The sequence below is a fragment of the Watersipora subatra genome, chromosome 2, assembly GCF_963576615.1.
Source record: "Watersipora subatra chromosome 2, tzWatSuba1.1, whole genome shotgun sequence".
Taxonomy (NCBI): Eukaryota; Metazoa; Bryozoa; class Gymnolaemata; order Cheilostomatida; family Watersiporidae; genus Watersipora; species Watersipora subatra.
The window spans coordinates 35,974,133-35,996,219 of NC_088709.1; the positions used below are offsets into that span (position 1 = coordinate 35,974,133).

The window sequence follows — 22,087 nt, forward strand, 5'->3', positions numbered from 1 at the left end:
AATCACAGCAAAAAAGGCTTAACTTAGTTCTTACTTGCTAATTATTTCACATTTACATCCAAACCCTTTTATAGTTGTTTATTTTTTTCAATTTATTTGACCTGCACAAAACATTTTCCTCATGATATGAAGTTTGAAAGTTACAGTTGTTTGACAAAGTTTGAAAACTTTTACGGTTGTTTTTATTTTTCTCTTAATTTGTTTCAACTACACAAAACACTTCTCTCATGATATGTAGTTTGAAAGTTAGAATGACAAATGTTGTTACATGTTAAATACAAATCAATTTTCTGTCCAAAGGCTTTTTTATTACCCGGGCAACGCCGGGTAGCACAGATGGTATTTAGTAAAGTGCACAACGACCAACTTTTCCTACGATGACGTCAAGCACCTACAGGCCCTCAACCTTGGCGATATAGTAAACGCTGTTGTTGCTTGCAATTCTCAAAAGACATCTTTGGTAAAGACACAGCATAACATTTCTCTATCTCTTTGCTAAGCACAAAGCACAAAGTGCATGAAATGGTTGATTTCAACACCATGGCACCAAAGAAAGGTATATATTTATTAATTTACTAGGTAATACGGTTAGATATTGTAAAATAATGGTTTAGAAAATAAAGCTGCTGGGAATAGTTTTGGAAAGACCAATCAATATCTCTAATGCTACGTGTACACTCCCTCAAACATCTCGCACATTTGAAGGCAGCAGGTGATGTAATATGAAGGCAGCAGGTGATGTAATATGTCTTAGGTTCAAGTCGTGTAACCGTGTCTCATGCCCTAAACAATTCTCTCAACTCATACAAATGAGCGTGATAATTTTCTATTTCCTCGCAATCATACAAAATTATGTCAAGGTTACATATTGGAGGTTATATATTGGTTACAGGTTGGAGTTGACTTTTCCTTGGCAACACCAACAATTACTAAAGTCTAAGTGAATCAACTAGTAAATGGAATTGATAAAGTCATTCAATCCAATTCCTTCTGAGAAAACAAATTGTTATTCAATAGCGCCCCCCCCCCCAGTGGTCATGATAGTCATCATACACACCCAGTGGTCATGATAATCACCATACACACCCAGTGGTCATGATAGTCACCATACACACCCAGTGGTCATGATAGTCACCATACACACCCAGTGGTCATAATAGTCACCATACACACCCAGTGGTCATGATAGTCACCATACACACCCAGTGGTCATGATAGTCATCATACACACCCAGTGGTCATGATAGTCACCATACACACCTAGTGGTCATGATAGTCATTACACACACCCAGTGGTCATGATAGTCATCATACACACCCAGTGGTCATGATAGTCAATATGCACACCCAGTGGTCATGATAGTCATCATACACACCCAGTGGTCATAATAGTAACCATACACACCCAGTGGTCATAATAGTCACCATACACACCCAGTGGTCATAATAGTCACCATACACACCCAGTGGTCATGATAGTCATCATACACACCCAGTGGTCATGATAGTCACCATACACACCCAGTGGTCATGATAGTCACCATACACACCCAGTGGTCATGATAGTCACCATACACACCTAATGGTCATGATATTCACCATACACACCCAGTGGTCATGATAGTCATCATACACACCCAGTGGTCATGATAGTCATCATACACACCCAGTGGTCATGATAGTCATCATACACACCCAGTGGTCATGATAGTCACCATACACACCCAATGGTCATGATATTCACCATACACACCCAATGGTCATGATAGTCATCATACACACCCAGTGGTCATGATAGTCATCATACACACCCAGTGGTCATGATAGTCACCATACACACCCAATGGTCATGATATTCACCATACACACCCAGTGGTCATGATAGTCATCATACACACCCAGTGGTCATGATAGTCATCATACACACCCAGTGGTCATGATAGTCATCATACACACCCCGTGGTCATGATAGTCACCATACACACCCAGTGGTCATAATAGTCGTCATACACACTCAGTGGTCATAGTATTCACCATACACACCCAGTGGTCATGATAGTCACCATACACACCCAGTGGTCATAATAGTCGTCATACACACTCAGTGGTCATAATATTCACCATACACACCCAGTGGTCATGATAGTCACCGTACATTTATGACCATTTAAGGGCTAAGAAAATACAATACATGACAAGTTTCACCCCATTTAAATTTAAAAGCTCACACTTACTGACCATGTCAGAGAGAGCGTGGGTTGAATCACAAGCTAACGGTAATAGAGTTCTGGTTGACACCCATTGCATGTTATGTATAAGAGACAAGGACAGAGGCATAATCTCCGTCATTAACAATTCATATGAATGTTCTCATTATGACCTGAGCAAAAAAGTATTAACTTTTTTGACCATGCGCGACTGGAATAGTTCTAGCACTTCCACGAATCGGATCGTACAAAGTACAGTGAGTGAACTTTACAATCTTTTAAGTCAAAGAGCTTGCTGTTTCCTCTATAAATTAACTTCACTAGAGTGAGTTTTAGCATGTATATATAGCGTATACATAATGTACACGCTATATATATGTTATATAACGTATATATAATGTATACATTATGTATACTGTTACATATTAGCTGTGCAGTCAAGCTTTCTTTTAGCTGTGCTATAATCACATAATTGTCTAATGACCCATAGCTATGGGCTTGCTAACTAAGTGAGTTCCTCCATGTGCTTTTTACCTGTTAGCTGTGTTTTCTGTAATACAATAATACTTCTCGTGATAATACAATACAACAACTGGTGTAAGGTAGAACATTGTGGACTCACAGCCAGCATTTTTCTATTGTCTTGCTATGGATCCTAACATAAAAGCTTTGATCGATGCTATGCAGAAACGGCAACAACAGTTCCAGCAGCAAAACGCTGATCTACAGAAGCAGTTTATCTCCTTGTTTGAGGCTACCAAGAGTGATAGTGCTGCATCAATATCAGTAGCAAGTTTCACCAATATCACCCAAGTTTGAAGCATACGACAGGGGTAAAGAAAAATGGAACCAGTACCTTCAACGTTTTAATCAGCACTTTAATGTGTATCGGGTGGTAGATGACAGTCAGGAACGAGCATGCTTACTATCTTGGGAGGAGCTGAGACATACGACTTGTTGTCAAACTTATTTTGCGCAGAGGATATTACAAGCAAGTCATTTACTGAGTTGTTGGAGAAACTTAATGAACACTTTGCAGATACCATACATGTTCAGGCAGCAAGATTTGAATTTTCTCAATGTAAGATGAAGACTGGTCAGTCCTATGTTGATTGGGCTGCAGAACTTCGTGGACTCGCACGGCACTGTGCTTTCACGTGCAAAAGCACAGGCTGTGGCACTAGTTATGCTGATGAACAAATTTGTGACATAATCATTAAAGAGACGCCACATGCTGATGTACGCCGCCAGTGTCTACTTGATGCTGATCCCTCTCTTAATGATGTTCTTAAGAAGGCTGCAGCATTCATCAAGGCAACATAGAACGATAAAATTCTCAAGGGGGAGACAACTTCTCCAGCTATTGAAGACACAGTAAACAAAATGTCAGGTCAGTCCAAGCAAAGATCATGCCGAGGTTAACAAACCAATGGAAAGCAACAAGCTAATGCACAGAACACAGGTATGTTGAAGTCTTGCCCTAGCTGTTACATTAAACATGACAGAAAAAATTGTCCCTGCAGAGCATTTGTCTGCAGGAAATGTGAGGTCAAAGGTCACATTAAGGCTGTCTGTATGGCTAAGACAGCACAAAGTCAGGCAGAACAGTCTGCTAGGACAGTTGAAAGCTCTGTTAAGTGTGCTCACTGATGCAACTGAACCTTATCATTCAGTACATGCAGTTTCAGATAATCTTTTCAAACGAGTCAATTGAAAGGTTTGGATCAAAACTGTTGTCAATGGTCATAATGCAATGTTTCAATGGGACACAGGGGCTACTTGCTCTATAGTTGATTTGCAAGGCTACCAAAGTCTTGGATCACCCCCCTCTTACTTGTCAGTACCCATCTTAAAGCGTATGGGCAGAGTGAGTTACAGATTAAAGGACAATGTTCAGTTAGTGTGAAGGTAGGAGATGTGGAAAACAAAATCTCAAACTTCTTGTAAACACAACACAAGGTTCAAACCTTTTTGGTCTAGATTGGAGTGACAAAATCGGTCTCTCGCAGCAGGGACTAGTTATATTGACACAGGGTAGTTGTGATGTTGCCTGTACCGTCACAGGAAGTAACCCTATTGAATTGAGGGACAAAATCGCTGCACTCTCCTCTAAGTACTCTGATGTCTTTAAGGCAGGTCTTGGTCGATGTAAAAAGCTAAAAGTACCGGTACGATTGAAACCAGGAAGCACACCAAGCTTTTCTAAACCTTGTGTAGTGCCATTTTCTAGGTGCCAAGCTGTAAAAGAAGAGCTAGATCGATTAGTTAAAGCTGGTGTTCTGGAAAATGTGGACTTTAGGGATTATGCTGCTCCAATAGTAGCAGTTTCCAAACCAAATGGAAGAGTGCGTATATGTGGTGATTTCAAGATGTTGAACCAACAAATATCAATTGATCAACACCCATTACCAAGCCTTGAAGAGTTGCTATAGAAGTTGAGAGGCGGGGTACACTTTTCCAAGATAGACCTGGCAGATGCCTACTTGCAACTAGAGTTAGATGATAATGCAAAGAAGTTGTGTGTCATCAACACTTAATGTGGTTTGTTTCGCTACAACCGGATGTGTTTTGGATTGGCATCAAGCCCTGCACAGTTTCAGCGATGCATGGACTCAATGATTGCTGACTTACCTAGAGTTGCAGCATACTTGGATGATCTAATAGCCACTGGTAGCAGTGAGAGTGAGCACTGGTCTAATCTCGACAAACTCTTAGCTAGACTACAGGAGTACGGGCTCCGCATACAAAGAGAGAAATGCGAGTTCTTTAAGAACGCTGTTGAATACCTAGGTCACATAATAGACAAAAACGGCAAGACTCCCTCGACCTCTGCAATAGAGGCTATTGAACAGCTTCCACGACCACAGAACTTACAACAGCTACAGGCGTTTTTGGGCAAGATCAACTACTATGGCTCATACATTGCTGACCTGTCTAGCAAAGCAGCCCCCCTCTACAAGTTTCTTCGTGAAAATGTCAAGTTTGACTGGATTGACGAGTATGACAAGGCCTTCCATGTTCTTAAAGAAAGTGTCATCAAAGCTACCAAACTTACCCATTTTGACCAGAGTAAACCGCTGGTTCTAGCAACAGACACATCTAACTATGGAATTGGGGCAGTACTCCTACAAAAGGAAAATGGAGCTGAAAGACCACTAGCACATGCATCAAAGACATTGAGCGTGCACCCAAAAAAAAATTACTCACAAATAGAGAAAGAAGCGCTTTCTATCATCTATGGAGTGATTAAGTTTAGACAGTATCTATATGGGAGACATTTTATGCTCATTACTGATCATAAACCCCTGGTTGCCCTGTTTTCACCAGAAAAGAATATCCCCGTTTTAACAGCTCAGCGACTGCAGAGATGGGCCCTCACACTGATGGCTTATCAGTATGACATCAGGTACAAACCTACAGCACGGCAATGCAGATGGCTTGTCCAGGTTACCTATAGGGGCTGACCCAAAGTTTGACCATGATGAAGAGAAGGAGAGCATTGAGGTCTCACACACTATACAAGAGGAGCTCGATCATGGTCCCCTTGACGATGAGGCTGTTAAACGAGAAACCATGAAAGACACCTCACTACAGATAGTGAAAGAGTGGATACTGAATGGCCTTTGGCCCAATAAGCTTACAGCTAGCTATGAACATTTGCGGCCATAATGGAATATGAGGGAGCCTCTTTTTGTTCATGGGGAGGCTGTGCTTTTGCAACGTGATGACACTACCAGAGTTGTCATTCCACAGGCTCTGAGGAGTAAAGTGTTAGACCTGCTGCATACATCACACTGGGGTGTAGTAAGAGTAAAACAGCTTGCTTGTCGATACGCATGCTGGCCTAGCATCAATGCAGACATAGGACAGCTAATCAAAGCTTGTGAACCTTGCTGAATCTGTGCTAATGACCTAGCCAAGACTTACCAAAGTTGGCCGTCCACCCAACTACCATGGGAACGAATTCATTTGGATTATGCAGGACCTTGTAAAGGTCAGATGTGGTTGGTTTGTGTGGATGCACAATCCCGCTATCCGTACGTTGCTATGCTAGATGTAGGAAAAACTACTTCTAAGGACACAATTGACGTGCTATGACAGATCTTTGTACATGAAGGTCTTCCTCGGATTATTGTTACGGATAACGGCCCACAATTTGTGTCAAAAGAATTTGACAAGTTCTGCACTATGCATAGCATTAAACATATAACATCACCCGCATTACATCCTGCATCGAATGGAGAACCGGAGAGATTTGTCCAGACTCTTAAGCAATCTGTAGAGAAGAATTGTGCAGGAGGGGAGAAAGTGAAGACTGCCCTACAACTGTTTTTAACCACATACAGATGTTTGCCTCATCCCTCTTTGAACTGGAAATCACCTGCTAAAGTTCTACATGGACGACAGCCGAGAAATACTCTGACCTTGCTAAAACCAATTCAGAACAAAAAAACTTTTTCACCAGGTCAAGCATCTTCTCAATCATCACGGTATGAAGTAGACTCTTCGGTTTATGCAAGGAACTATAGCTCTGGACCCAAGTGGATACCTGGAACGATAATTAACAAGCTGGGTAACATACTGTATGCTGTGCGAACAGACCGTGGTGTATGGAGACGACATGCCAATCAGCTACAAGCTAGACTTCAAGTTAATGATACATCGACCAATGACAATATCATCACAGCTTCAAATGATTTTAACATCCAACCTGCCCAATCTGTACCTGATGAGAGGCCAGTACAAAGTCCCAGATATCCTACTCGTAATAGAAGACGACCTGATTACTTTAACAGTTATAAGTTCTAGCAAGGTCATGACTAACCATAAACTCAGAATAGTGAGGCAGATGTGTTATATATTAGCTGTGCAGTCACGCTTTCTTCTAGCTGTATTATATATATATATATGTTATTGGCGAGGCTTGAGGATGGTATACATATACAGGTTACTGGTCAGGCTCGAGAATGGGACCAAGGCGAGCATGAGGCGTAGCATACTCCACTCTAAGCTATTCCATTCATGGTGTGAATCAGACTGAGAGCCTAAGGAGCGCTTGCTTGCGCCTATTTACTTTATGTGAACAGATTGCTGTTATCATAGCCGCATTATCTACTATCAATAACATTAAATTAAGACATTTCAATAGAATGCCAACTGGCATTCTATGACAACTGAAATATGGAACAAAGGCCACAAGATGCAAGACCTAATCTAGATCTATGATGCTTCAACAACCCTAACAAAACTGTTGTGATGAGACACAGCTGCGATACAATTTATAAGCAACTAACATGAATGCAAATAAATTCTTTTTACTGGCGTGTAACCATCTAAGAGTATTTTGAACAAAGGATAGGGAATCTATTCTGATCAATATCTCAGTACAAAGGTTAAATGTTTGTAAGTAGGCCTAACAGGGATTCTCCAAAGAATAGATGACAAGATTGATCATATTTCAAGGATGAACCATCCCTCCAGCTGCCGCGAGGTGGTTCAACCAGCAGTGAGTTAAGGAGGACAGCGTCAATCAAACGAGTGCATAGAGGAAGTGGCAGCGACAAGCATAGAATGATGCAACTGATATAAATTTAATCACAGGATAGATGATATTGTAGAAGAGTGAAAAAGAGTTCTACATAGGGCATGCCGTCTATGTCCGCAATCTGATAGAAAACTAGGCAAAGAAATTCCGACTTATTAAGTGATTATGGTCCTGTCGAATCAAGTGTCCAACTACATATATTTACAGGTGTGCAGAACCTTTCTGAATGTACTTAGAATTTCCTAAGTACGCGTATCCCTAAACAGACTGGTGTTGTGTATCCCTAAACAGACTGGTGTTGTGTATCCCTAAACAGACTGGTGTTGTGTATCCCTAAACAGACTGGTGTTGTGTATCCCTATACAAGCTGATGTTGTGTATCCCTAAACAGACTGGTGTTGTGTATCCCTAAACAGACTGGTGTTGTGTATCCCTAAACAGACTGGTGTTGTGTATCCCTAAACAGACTGGTGTTGTGTATCCCTAAACAGACTGGTGTTGTGTATCCCTAAACAGAATGGTGTTGTGTATCCCTAAACAGACTGGTGTTGTGTATCCCTAAACAGACTGGTGTTGTGTATCCCTAAACAGACTGGTGTTGTGTATCCCTAAACAGACTGGTGTTGTGTATCCCTAAACAGACTGGTGTTGTGTATCCCTAAACAGAATGGTGTTGTGTATCCCTAAACAGAATGGTGTTGTGTATCCCTAAACAGAATGGTGTTGTGTATCCCTAAACAGAATGGTGTTGTGTATCCCTAAACAGACTGGTGTTGTGTATCCCTATACAAGCTGATGTTGTGTATCCATAAACAGACTAGTGTACGTGTATCCCTGAACATACACTAGTGTATGTGTATCCACAAATATAAACTAGTGTACGAGTATCCCTAAATACGAAGTTATCCTTTAAATTTGCTTTCAACAATGTGTATCAAGAGGATAGTTGCTCAATCAATCTGAGACACAAATCCAACAAAAAGATTTCTAAAATCAGTCGAACAAGTCTGTTATATGTCAAACTATAGGCTATCATAGCATACCAACATTAACTATTTATAAAGATCTCAGGTCAGTGTTTAATGAAACAACAGAAGACACACTATCTAGTGCCAACTCGACCTGTATGATGGATCTCCACTATCTCACTACACATACCCCATATGCATATCCCTTCCCTCACTACACATACCCCAAATGCATATCCCAATGCACACTGACCGCAAACAAGGAATTTATTTGTTGAGTTTGCATTATAAATGACAGGTCCCCAGTTTGTTGGTAAAACTTTTTATAAAGCAATATAATTCGATATAACTCAATGTAACCAGCAAAACAACTTGATGTAACTCAAGCACCGAGTGCAATTCAAGATATTTAATAAATTAACCATAGATACATAACGACGCTAACTTGAGTGACTTACTTAAGCACCAAGTAATTATTAAGTGATAGTGTCAAAAGGTTTTCCCATTGAGCCATCTCCCTGGCTATTTGAGAAACACAATGAAATGACTTAATTTTGCCAAAACAATTATGAAGGTTCACAGTGATAATTACAAGCAATAAGCAACACTCTTACTAGTGTTTGCACTTCAAACCCCAAACACACCAAGAACTGCCCTGGTGTAAATATACCCTTACTTCAGTTCTCCACACCAACAATTACCACTGTGTAAATATACCCTTACTCTAGTTCTCCACACCAACAATTACCATGGTGTAAATATGCCCTTACTCTAGTTCTCCACACCAACAATTACCGTGGTGTAAATATACCCTTACTCCAGTTCTCCACACCAACAATTACCGTGGTGTAAATATACCCTTACTCTAGTTCTCTTGCACATGTTTTACTGCTGCTCTATCATTTTCCCCATGAATGGGAATTCTGCTGTTCAGTAAAAGGCCCCTTGTTGCTCAACAAAAGCTCAAAAGTAAAAATGATTGCAAACCGCAACAGTAAGATTACGTTCATGGAAATACCCGGTTGAACAACATGCTTAAATGTGCTCAAAAAACTCTCACTTACCACCACTTTTTTTCCTGCACCAGCGCTACGTATGTTCACTCCTAGCCACATGTCTGTCTTGTTCTCTGCCATTTTTAGGTCTCGGTTATAATTGTTAATCAGATCTGTAAGGTAGTCAAGTATAAATAGTTGTCATAGCGACCAAATCAATATTTTATGTAGGAGGCACAAGCGGAAATCATGTTTATACATGTATATGCATAAAGCATGCATCAGATAAAACATGAGTATAGTTCTTGGAATTTAGCTAGTAGGTACTGGTTTATTTTTTTAGCTTTTCCTTGTTGGCTAGAAATCTGTTATAAATACGTACCACTTGCAAAAATACCACAGACCAGATTTACATTATTTTCATGGCGTTAGCTGTCACAGCAAAAAACCTAAAAGGCATATGCTGCCACAGTGAAAAACCAGAAAGGTGTATGACGCCACAGTGAAGAACAAGAAAGGTATATACTACTACAGTCAAGAATCAGAGAGGTATATGATGATATAGTCAAGAACTAGAAAAGTGTATGCTGCACCAATCAAGAACTAAAAAAGTGTATGCTGTCACAGTCAAGAACCAGAAAGGTGTACACAGTCACAGTCAAGAACCAGAAAGGTGTATGCTGCACCAGTCAAGAACCAGAAAGGTGTATGCTGCACCAGTCAAGAACTAAAAAAGTGTATGCTGCACCAGTCAAGAACTAAAAAAGTGTATGCTGTCACAGTCAAGAACCAGAAGGGTGTATGCTGACACAGTCAAGAACAAGAAAGGTGTACACAGTCACAGTCAAGAACCAGAAGGGTATATGCCGCACCAGTCAGGAACCAGAAAGGTGTACACAGTCACAGTCAAGAACCAGAAAGGTATATGCTGCCACAGTCAAGAACCAGAAAGGTGTACACAGTCACAGTCAAGAACCAGAAAGGTATATGCTGCCACAGTCAAGAACCAGAAAGGTGTATGCTGCACCAGTCAAGAGCCAGAAAGGTATATGCTGCAGGTATATATAGTCGACGATGAACGCCAAAAGGACAATGCCGACACACGGCAATATGGTGTGAACCAGCCTTTAGTTAGCAGATTTCAGCTATAAAACCTCGATTAATGTTGTATTTCATGTAGGCCTACTCTTTTTGGATGGATTATGTATTTCTGTTCGCTTACAAGCACAGTTACCTGCACGTCGAATAAACTCGTACTTATTTCTGGACCGTGTTTCACTACATTTATCAATAAACATATTGTTATGTAAATAGAAATTAATTAAAGGCCCTGGTTATTATAATAATTACCAGCAAAATTACTTATTCAAATTAAACAGGTATACCGTAAGTTTTGTATAATACTAACATCACTGTACGAATATTCCGTTATCCAAATGATAAAGTGAAAGGAGGTACGAGGTAAGCATGTAAAGCAAGCTGTCGAGAATATGCAAAATATCATCTGATATAACAATTATGATACTACTAGACTTGGGCTTATAAAGGAGACTTAGATATGTTCACATTCTACAGCAGCACAGACAACCTAATTTCATGAATATTTTCAGGTTTCAAATGGCCAGTAATATGCAAACAAAATCCAAATTATCTAGATAACATGTGTGGAATGAGCGTAATCTATAAGAACATAAATACTATAAACAGGAGGAAACCACATGCGTGGAATGAGGGCAATCTATAAGAACATGGATATTATAACCAGAAGGAAACCACATGCGTGGAATGAGGGCAATCTATAAGAGCATGGATACTATAACCAGAAGGAAACTCCATGCGTGGAATGAGGGCAATTTATAAGAGCATGGATACTATAACCAGGAGGAAACCACATGCGTGGAATGAGGGCAATCTATAGGAACATGGATACTATAACCGGGAGGAAACCACATGCGTGGAATGAGGGCAATCTATAAGAACATGGATATTATAACCAGGAGGAAACCCCATGCGTGGAATGAAGGCAATCTATAAGAACATGGATACTATAACCAGGAGGAAACCACATGCGTGGAATGAGGGCAATCTATAGGAACATGGATACTATAACCAGGAGGAAACCACATGCGTGGAATGAGGGCAATCTATAAGAACATGGATATTATAACCAGGAGGAAACCCCATGCGTGGAATGAGGGCAATCTATAAGAGCATGGATACTATAACCAGGAGGAAACCACATGCGTGGAATGAGGGCCATCTATAGGAACATGGATATTATAACCAGAAGGAAACCACATGTTTGGAATGAGGGCAATCTATAGGAACATGGATACTATAACCAGGAGGAAACCACATGCGTGGAATGAGGGCAATCTATAAGAACATGGATATTATAACCAGGAGGAAACCCCATGCGTGGAATGAGGGCAATCTATAAGAACATGGATACTATAACCAGGAGGAAACCACATGCGTGGAATGAGGGCAATCTATAAGAGCATGGATACTATAACCAAGAGAAAACCACATGCGTGGAATGAGGGCAATCTATAAGAACATGGATACTATAACCAGGAGGAAACCACATGCGTGGAATGAGGGCAATCTGTAAAAGCATGGATACTATAACCAGGAGGAAACCACATGCGTGGAATGAGGGCAATCTATAAGAACATGGATATTATAACCAGGAGGAAACCACATGCGTGGAATGAGGGCAATCTATAAGAACATGGATACTATAACCAGGAGGAAACCACATGCGTGGAATGAGGACAATCTGTAAAAGCATGGATACTATAACCAGGAGGAAACCACATGCGTGGAATGAGGGCAATCTATAAGAACATGGATACTATAACCAGGAGGAAACCACATGCATGGAATGAGGGCAATCTATAAGAACATGGATATTATAACCAGGAGGAAACCCCATGCGTGGAATGAGGGCAATCTATAAGAACATGGATACTATAACCAGGAGGAAACCACATGCGTGGAATGAGGGCAATCTATAGGAACATGGATACTATAACCAGGAGGAAACCACATGCGTGGAATGAGGGCAATCTATAAGAACATGGATACTATAACCAGGAGGAAACCACACGCGTGGAATGAGGGCAATCTATAAGAGCATGGATACTATAACCAGGAAGAGACCAGACAGCTCTTGATAGGTTATAAAAACATAATTACTAATGATGAACAAAATATGCATACAGCACTTCAATGGCAGCTGTGAGAATTATCAGTACTCACAGGCAGCAGCTGACCGTCGGCGGCAAACAGATGCACTGCTGACACCTTGACAGCATTTATAAGTTAAATGGCAAAGCATTGGGAATGATCCACATGCCAGAAACATTTAAAATTTAATTGAAGTCATTTGTTCGTCTGTTAAATAAGTTTTGGCCAATAAAAGAATGCTGGATACAGCTGGAGCAATTAGCTGCCGCCCATCACCAAGTTATGCACTGCTCCATCTATATCGGCGTAATAACTCAACCTGGAGAATTACAACATGGTGTGTTTGTACTCCACTTGCTTTCAATTGTAGAAAAAATTGGTCACTTTATATTTTTAATCCTCATATTCATCTGATTGTTGTGACCGTAGAACTGAATTCCTATAGCTACCAAGTTTATGCTTCAAGGCCAACTCTGCTCCATCAACAATATTTCCTTGACGTGAATATTACAATAATGTCTCTACAATTCTATCAAAGCAATAATTACACAAAAGTAGGAAATGGCCTTTATGCGAATCTCGAGTGATCTTTCGTGTTACAAATAAGGAAAGAACATTGACAGGCATCAACTCCACCCGAAATTTTCCATTTCCAAAATATGGCGGAAAATCTATGCAAATAGTGCTCATGCCATCATTATTTGAACATAAGCAATAAGAAGTGTAATAGTATAATAATAAGTATAATAGTAAGTGAAAGTGATAAGTATAATAGTAAATGAAAGTGATAAGTATAATAGTAAGTGAAAGTGATAAGTATAATAGTAAATGAAAGTAATAAGTATAATAGTAAATGAAAGTAATAAGTATAATAGTGAGTGAGAGTAATAAGTATAATAGTAAGTGAAAGTAATAAGTATAATAGTAAGTGAAAGTAATAAGTATAATAGTAAGTGAGAGTAATAAGTATAATAGTGAGTGAAAGTAATAAGTATAATAGTAAGTGAAAGTAATAAGTATAATAGTAAGTGAGAGTAATAAGTATAATAGTAAGTGAGAGTAATAAGTATAATAGTAAGTGAGAGTAATAAGTATAATAGTAAGTGAAAGTAATAAGTATAATAGTAAGTGAGAGTAATAAGTATAATAGTAAGTGAGAGTAATAAGTATAATAGTGAGTGAAAGTAATAAGTATAATAGTAAGTGAGAGTAATAAGTATAATAGTAAGTGAAAGTAATAAGTATAATAGTAAGTGAAAGTAATAAGTATAATAGTAAGTGAAAGTAATAAGTATAATAGTAAGTGAGAGTAATAAGTATAATAGTAAGTGAGAGTAATAAGTATAATAGTAAGTGAGAGTAATAAGTATAATAGTAAGTGAAAGTAATAAGTATAATAGTAAGTGAAAGTGATAAGTATAATAGTAAGTGAAAGTGATAAGTATAATAGTAAGTGAAAGTGATAAGTATAATAGTAAGTGAGAGTAATAAGTATAATAGTAAGTGAGAGTAATAAGTATAATAGTAAGTGAGAGTAATAAGTATAATAGTAAGTGAAAGTAATAAGTATAATAGTAAGTGAAAGTAATAAGTATAATAGTAAGTGAAAGTAATAAGTATAATAGTAAGTGAGAGTAATAAGTATAATAGTAAGTGAAAGTGATAAGTATAATAGTAAGTGAGAGTAATAAGTATAATAGTGAGTGAAAGTAATAAGTATAATAGTAAGTGAAAGTGATAAGTATAATAGTAAGTGAAAGTGATAAGTGTAATAGTAAGTGAGAGTAATAAGTATAATAGTAAGTGAAAGTGATAAGTATAATAGTAAGTGAGAGTAATAAGTATAATAGTAAGTGAAAGTGATAAGTATAATAGTAAGTGAGAGTAATAAGTATAATAGTAAGTGAGAGTAATAAGTATAATAGTAAGTGAAAGTGATAAGTATAATAGTAAGTGAAAGTAATAAGTATAATAGTAAGTGAAAGTAATAAGTATAATAGTAAGTGAGAGTAATAAGTATAATAGTAAGTGAGAGTGATAAGTATAATAGTAAGTGAAAGTAATAAGTGTAATAGTAAGTGAACGTAATAAGTATAATAGTAAGTGAGAGTAATAAGTATAATAGTAAGTGAAAGTAATAAGTATAATAGTAAGTGAGAGTAATAAGTATAATAGTAAGTGAAAGTGATAAGTATAATAGTAAGTGAGAGTAATAAGTATAATAGTAAGTGAAAGTAATAAGTATAATAGTAAGTGAGAGTAATAAGTATAATAGTAAGTGAGAGTAATAAGTATAATAGTAAGTGAAAGTAATAAGTATAATAGTAAGTGAAAGTGATAAGTATAATAGTAAGTGAGAGTAATAAGTATAATAGTAAGTGAGAGTAATAAGTATAATAGTAAGTGAAAGTAATAAGTATAATAGTAAGTGAGAGTAATAAGTATAATAGTAAGTGAAAGTAATAAGTATAATAGTAAGTGAGAGTAATAAGTATAATAGTAAGTGAAAGTGATAAGTATAATAGTAAGTGAAAGTAATAAGTATAATAGTGAGTGAAAGTAATAAGTATAATAGTAAGTGAGAGTAATAAGTATAATAGTAAGTGAAAGTAATAAGTATAATAGTAAGTGAAAGTGATAAGTATAATAGTAAGTGAGAGTAATAAGTATAATAGTAAGTGAAAGTAATAAGTATAATAGTAAGTGAGAGTAATAAGTATAATAGTAAGTGAAAGTAATAAGTATAATAGTAAGTGAGAGTAATAAGTATAATAGTAAGTGAGAGTAATAAGTATAATAGTAAGTGAGAGTAATAAGTATAATAGTAAGTGAAAGTAATAAGTATAATAGTAAGTGAAAGTAATAAGTATAATAGTAAGTGAGAGTGATAAGTATTAATAATAGTAAGTGAGAGTAATAAGTATAATAGTAAGTGAGAGTAATAAGTATAATAGTAAGTGAAAGTAATAAGTATAATAGTAAGTGAAAGTAATAAGTATAATAGTAAGTGAGAGTAATAAGTATAATAGTAAGTGAGAGTGATAAGTATAATAGTAAGTGAAAGTAATAAGTGTAATAGTAAGTGAAAGTAATAAGTATAATAGTAAGTGAGAGTAATAAGTATAATAGTAAGTGAAAGTAATAAGTATAATAGTAAGTGAGAGTAATAAGTATAATAGTAAGTGAAAGTGATAAGTATAATAGTAAGTGAGAGTAATAAGTATAATAGTAAGTGAAAGTAATAAGTATAATAGTAAGTGAGAGTAATAAGTATAATAGTAAGTGAGAGTAATAAGTATAATAGTAAGTGAAAGTAATAAGTATAATAGTAAGTGAAAGTGATAAGTATAATAGTAAGTGAGAGTAATAAGTATAATAGTAAGTGAGAGTAATAAGTATAATAGTAAGTGAAAGTAATAAGTATAATAGTAAGTGAGAGTAATAAGTATAATAGTAAGTGAAAGTAATAAGTATAATAGTAAGTGAGAGTAATAAGTATAATAGTAAGTGAAAGTGATAAGTATAATAGTAAGTGAGAGTAATAAGTATAATAGTAAGTGAGAGTAATAAGTATAATAGTAAGTGAAAGTAATAAGTATAATAGTAAGTGAGAGTAATAAGTATAATAGTAAGTGAAAGTAATAAGTATAATAGTAAGTGAGAGTAATAAGTATAATAGTAAGTGAAAGTGATAAGTATAATAGTAAGTGAAAGTAATAAGTATAATAGTGAGTGAAAGTAATAAGTATAATAGTAAGTGAGAGTAATAAGTATAATAGTAAGTGAAAGTAATAAGTATAATAGTAAGTGAAAGTGATAAGTATAATAGTAAGTGAGAGTAATAAGTATAATAGTAAGTGAAAGTAATAAGTATAATAGTAAGTGAGAGTAATAAGTATAATAGTAAGTGAAAGTAATAAGTATAATAGTAAGTGAGAGTAATAAGTATAATAGTAAGTGAGAGTAATAAGTATAATAGTAAGTGAGAGTAATAAGTATAATAGTAAGTGAGAGTAATAAGTATAATAGTAAGTGAAAGTAATAAGTATAATAGTAAGTGAAAGTAATAAGTATAATAGTAAGTGAGAGTGATAAGTATTAATAATAGTAAGTGAGAGTAATAAGTATAATAGTAAGTGAAAGTAATAAGTATAATAGTAAGTGAGAGTAATAAGTATAATAGTAAGTGAGAGTAATAAGTATAATAGTAAGTGAGAGTAATAAGTATAATAGTAAGTGAAAGTAATAAGTATAATAGTAAGTGAAAGTAATAAGTATAATAGTAAGTGAGAGTAATAAGTATAATAGTAAGTGAGAGTAATAAGTATAATAGTAAGTGAGAGTAATAAGTATAATAGTAAGTGAAAGTAATAAGTATAATAGTAAGTGAAAGTAATAAGTATAATAGTAAGTGAGAGTGATAAGTATTAATAATAGTAAGTGAGAGTAATAAGTATAATAGTAAGTGAAAGTGATAAGTATAATAGTAAGTGAAAGTAATAAGTAAAAAGTGAAAATTTTCCGATACAAATCAATAATACCACATTTACTAGTCATTAAATTACAAATTTAGTTTAATTTTCTCCTTATTGAATAGCCAAAGGGGTGAGTTTGGGAAGATTTGGCCATGGTCCCTTATAGCCATGATTCCCTACAGCCATGATTCCCTATAGCCATGATTCCCTATAGCCATGGTTCCCTATAGTCATGGTTCCCTATAGCCATGGTTCCCTATAGCCATGGTTCCCTATAGCCATGGTTCCCTATAGCCATGGTTCCCTATAGCCATGGTTCCCTATAGCCATGGTTCCCTATAGTCATTGTTCCCTATAGCCATGGTTCCCTATAGCAATAGTTCACTGTAGCCATGGTTCCCTATAGCCATGGTTCCCTATAGCCATGATTCCCTATAGCCATGGTTCCCTATAGCCATGGTTCCCTATAGCCATGGTTCCCTATAGCCATGGTTCCCTATAGCCATGGTTCCCTATAGCCATGATTCCCTATAGCCATGGTTCCCTATAGCCATGGTTCCCTATAGCCATGGTTCCCTATAGCCATGGTTCCCTATAGCCATGGTTCCCTATAGCTATGGTTCCCTATAGCCATGGTTCCCTATAGCCATGGTTCCCTATAGCCATGGTTCCCTATAGCAATAGTTCACTGTAGCCTTGGTTTACTACAGCCATGACTCACTATAGGCTGGAGGGCCTCTATAGTCCCAGTATATAGTATTTATCTTGAACTTATTGCTTGGGTTATGATATGGCTCAGGTCTAGTTTTGTCTCATTATATTTTCATAAAAACATTTTGATTTTAACATATTATAAATAGAATATAATATTATTGTCTATTATCGCCTTTATTACTTCTATTTGACATACTTTACTGTTCGTATAACATATATAACTGGTTGGAGTTTACAATTTGTACACCAGACAATGATTAGAATATTGTATTTGTAACAGTAATTTATTGTAATATATTGTAATCTGTCAACTAGGCTACATTTAACTGCTACAAACTATCATAAAATACAATTTAATAAGTTATAAAGTGTGTTTTAAAGAATCATCTTCTCTTTCATGCTAATTACTATCGAGCAATGATAAACAAATTGTCAGATTTGCCATAATTCCAAATGAGAGGAACAAATATTTCAAGGATTGGCTGGTTGAGTATTCAAGGAACAAGTTGGGTAAACAATTTAGAGGTGGCAATATTTTCAGGTTCCTCCCAAAAAATTTAATCGTTAATATTTACTTGAGGAGTCGGGATAAGGTAACTCATAGCAACCATCTGTTTTACTTTGATCATTCTGCAGATTTACGGGGCAGGAAAAGAGAGCTCCAGTTCGTTCAAAGCCGTCAAGAAATTGACCCGCACTGTCAGCTTGTGGTGCGCCAACCAGAATTCTACAAGCAGAGCACAAGAGCTAGACCAGGTGGTAGACCAGATGGCGATGTGTAAGAAGGCAAACCCACAATGATGCAACTGACGGAGCACACAGAGTTAGACCAGATGGTAGACCAGATGGTAGATCAGATGGTAGATCAGATGGTAGACCAGATGGTAGACCAGATGGTAGACCAGATGGTAGACCAGATGGTAGACTAGATGGTAGACCAGATGGCGATGTGTAAGAAGGCAAACCCACAATGATCCAACTGTAATTTTTGATGTCAGCTGGCATTGTTTCAGCAAGAAGTACCAGTCACATGTGGTTTCCTTTGAATAGCTTGTTATTAGCGAATAGAGTTCTCTCTTGTTTCTTTGCTCTTCTATTCTCCTAAACTTCTCTCTAGTACATTTCCATTTAATAACTCATTGAAAACTATCTCAGTTTAGATCGAAATAAGAGCTCATCATTGCAAGCATATTTTGGTGCTTATCATTAAATGACATGCCTCCAACTGACAACTATAATACATATCTGCGACTTTTATCTAGCCATGGGATTGAGAGAAATATCACTACCACCATATTGTCACGAGTCAAAGCTCGATTCCCATAAGAACTGTACAACCACAAAGGTTGGAGCCTTCAAAGCACGATTGATTTTCCTACAACGTTTATCCTTCCAAAATTAATCTAGCTATTAGCTCAGTTATTAGTTCTCACAGTTATTAGCAATCTTCCACAGTTACAGCTTCCCACGACCATATCTCTATTAGTTTGCTATAATAAAGGTTAATTGACTAAGTTAACTGAAAGTTAAAATTTTCAAATACGAATTAACTCAAGTTTTGAACCAATATTGTAAATGGCGTGTGTAACTACATGTTGTGTTACCAAGGTGTCTATAACGTGTATATAGCATGTCTATTAGCGTGTCATCATTCATAAGTATACTGAAGCAGACGTGATACTGAATAGATAACACACAGCTTATGAAATGTTGTGTACCTACTGATATATACAGTGAAACTCGGATAACTCAAACTTCAAGGGACCGAGCAAAAGTGTTCGAATTATCAGAGCGTTCAAGTTATCAGAGCACTGTCACAAGTCAATGTATTTACTTATTTATTAGTAGATACATGTACATATACAAACTATAATATAGATCAAAAGCACAAATGGCTTGTTTCAAATTAAATGCTTCTAATGTAAAGTTTAAAACGTTTTTATCAAAAAGTATAGACATTTTTCTATCACTTGAGATTGGTTTGTTGCTTGAAGTGATGTTATTGCCAGGACGTTTTTTAGATTGACATTGGCAAAACTTGATCGTTGTTGAAATGCTCAAAAGAAAAGACATCTTTTTTTTTTAGCGTTTTACCCACGATCAATTTTGCCGATTTTTTTGAAGTTTATGCAAAGATTACCTTACTTTACCTGGGATTCGTTAAGAGCAACACTCCGAGGCAGTTCAATTAAAAGTTTTACGAGGTTTTACGGTACATTGTAAATCACTCACGCTTTTTGAATAGATACTTATTGAATGTACACACATATTCTGTGTTTAGGTCAAACGATGAATAGATTTTTTTAGCTAAGACAACGTATACGTTTAATTACAACAATTTTTAAGACGTTTTAAACATTCAACGTTCCGACGTTGATTCAACACGGAATCAACGTAGGAAAACTATTCATCACGGGCTAGCCGGGTCACGCACTCAAGGATTTTCACCAAGCAAATACAAAACAAAAACAACATGCTGTTTTTGTTTTGTATGTGCATGGCAAAAATCCTTGCGTGCGTGACCCGGCTAGCCCGTGCTATTCATCGTATAGCAGTATAAATCAAATTTCACCAAACCTTTCGAAAAGTCGTTGACAAAAATATTTTGCCGATGGAGGTAATAACGACGCTTATGAATTACGAAAAGTTGAGGTTTACCTCTATGGCTTGGAATAAAGTGATTTTCTAAAGCGATAGCAACCGTTTCGGTAGCCGTTGGGCAAAAAACAGTTCGAATTAACAGTGTTGAATTCGAGTTATATAGCGCCATTTATCATTGCGTGGGAACGGACCAAACAAATCCATTCGAGTTAACCAAGTGTTCGAGCTATCCGTGGGCGAGTTATCCATGTTTGACTGTATATCTATATCTATATATATATATATATATATATATATATATATCTATATATCTATATATCTATATATCTATATATCTATATCTATATATATATATATATATCTATATATCTATATATATATATATATATATATATATATATATATATACAGTGTATATATATATCTATATATATATACAGTGTATATATATATCTATATACAGTGAAACATGGATAACTCGCCCTCGGATATAGCGAACACATGGTTAACTCGACTGGATTTGCTTGGTCCGTTCCCACGCAATGATAAATGGCTCTATATAACTCGAATTCAACACTGTTATAACGAACTGTTTTTTGCCCAACGGCTACCGAAACGGTTGCTATCGCTTTAGAAAATCACTTTATTCCAAGCCATAGAGGTAAACCTCAACTTTTCGTAATTCATAAGCGTCGTTATTACCTCCATCGGCAAAATATTTTTGTCAACGACTGTTCTAAAGGTTTAGTGAAATTTGATTTATACTGCTATACGATGAATAGCGCGGACTGGCCCGGCCACGCGCGCAAGGATTTTCGCCACGCACATACAAAACAAAAATCGCATATTGTTTTGTATGTGCGTGGCGAAAATCCTTGAGTGCGTGACCCGGCTAGCCCGTGACGAATATTTTTCCGAAGTTGATTCCGTGTTGAATCAACGTCGGAATGTTGAATGTTTAAAACGTCTTAAAATTTGTTTTTATTAAACGTATACGTTTTCTTAGCTAAAAAAACTATTCATCGTTTGACCTAAACACAGAATACGTGTGTACATTCAATAAGTATCTATTCAAAAAGCGTGAGTGATATACAATGTACTGTTAAACCTCGTAAAACTTTTAATTGAACTGCCTCGGAGTGTTGCTCTTAACGAATCCCAGGTAAAGTAAGGTAATCTTTCCATAAACTTCAAGAAAGATCGGCAAAATTGATCGTGGGTAAAACGCTCAAAAGAAAAAGATGTCTTTTCTTTGAGCATTTCAGCAACGATCAAGTTTTGCCAATGTCAATCTAAAAAACGTCCTGGCAATAACATCACCTCAAACAACAAACCAATCTCAAGTGATAGAAAAATCTCTATACTTTTTGATAAAAACGTTTTAAACTTT

The 22,087-nt window shown here is 36.5% G+C and overlaps 1 protein-coding gene across 1 annotated transcript in view; it reads right to left on the bottom strand.

Moving 5' to 3' along the window:
- Window positions 1–22,087, bottom strand: part of LOC137387075 (integrin alpha-PS1-like) — an 80,541-nt gene that overhangs the window by 52,762 nt on the left and 5,692 nt on the right. Inside the window, exons 2-3 of the mRNA XM_068073368.1 lie at window positions 18,672–18,823; window positions 9,785–9,888 (exon numbers count right to left, since the gene is read on the bottom strand). Coding sequence (XP_067929469.1) covers window positions 9,785–9,888; window positions 18,672–18,823 — 256 coding nt within the window. The remainder of the gene's footprint in view (window positions 1–9,784; window positions 9,889–18,671; window positions 18,824–22,087) is intronic.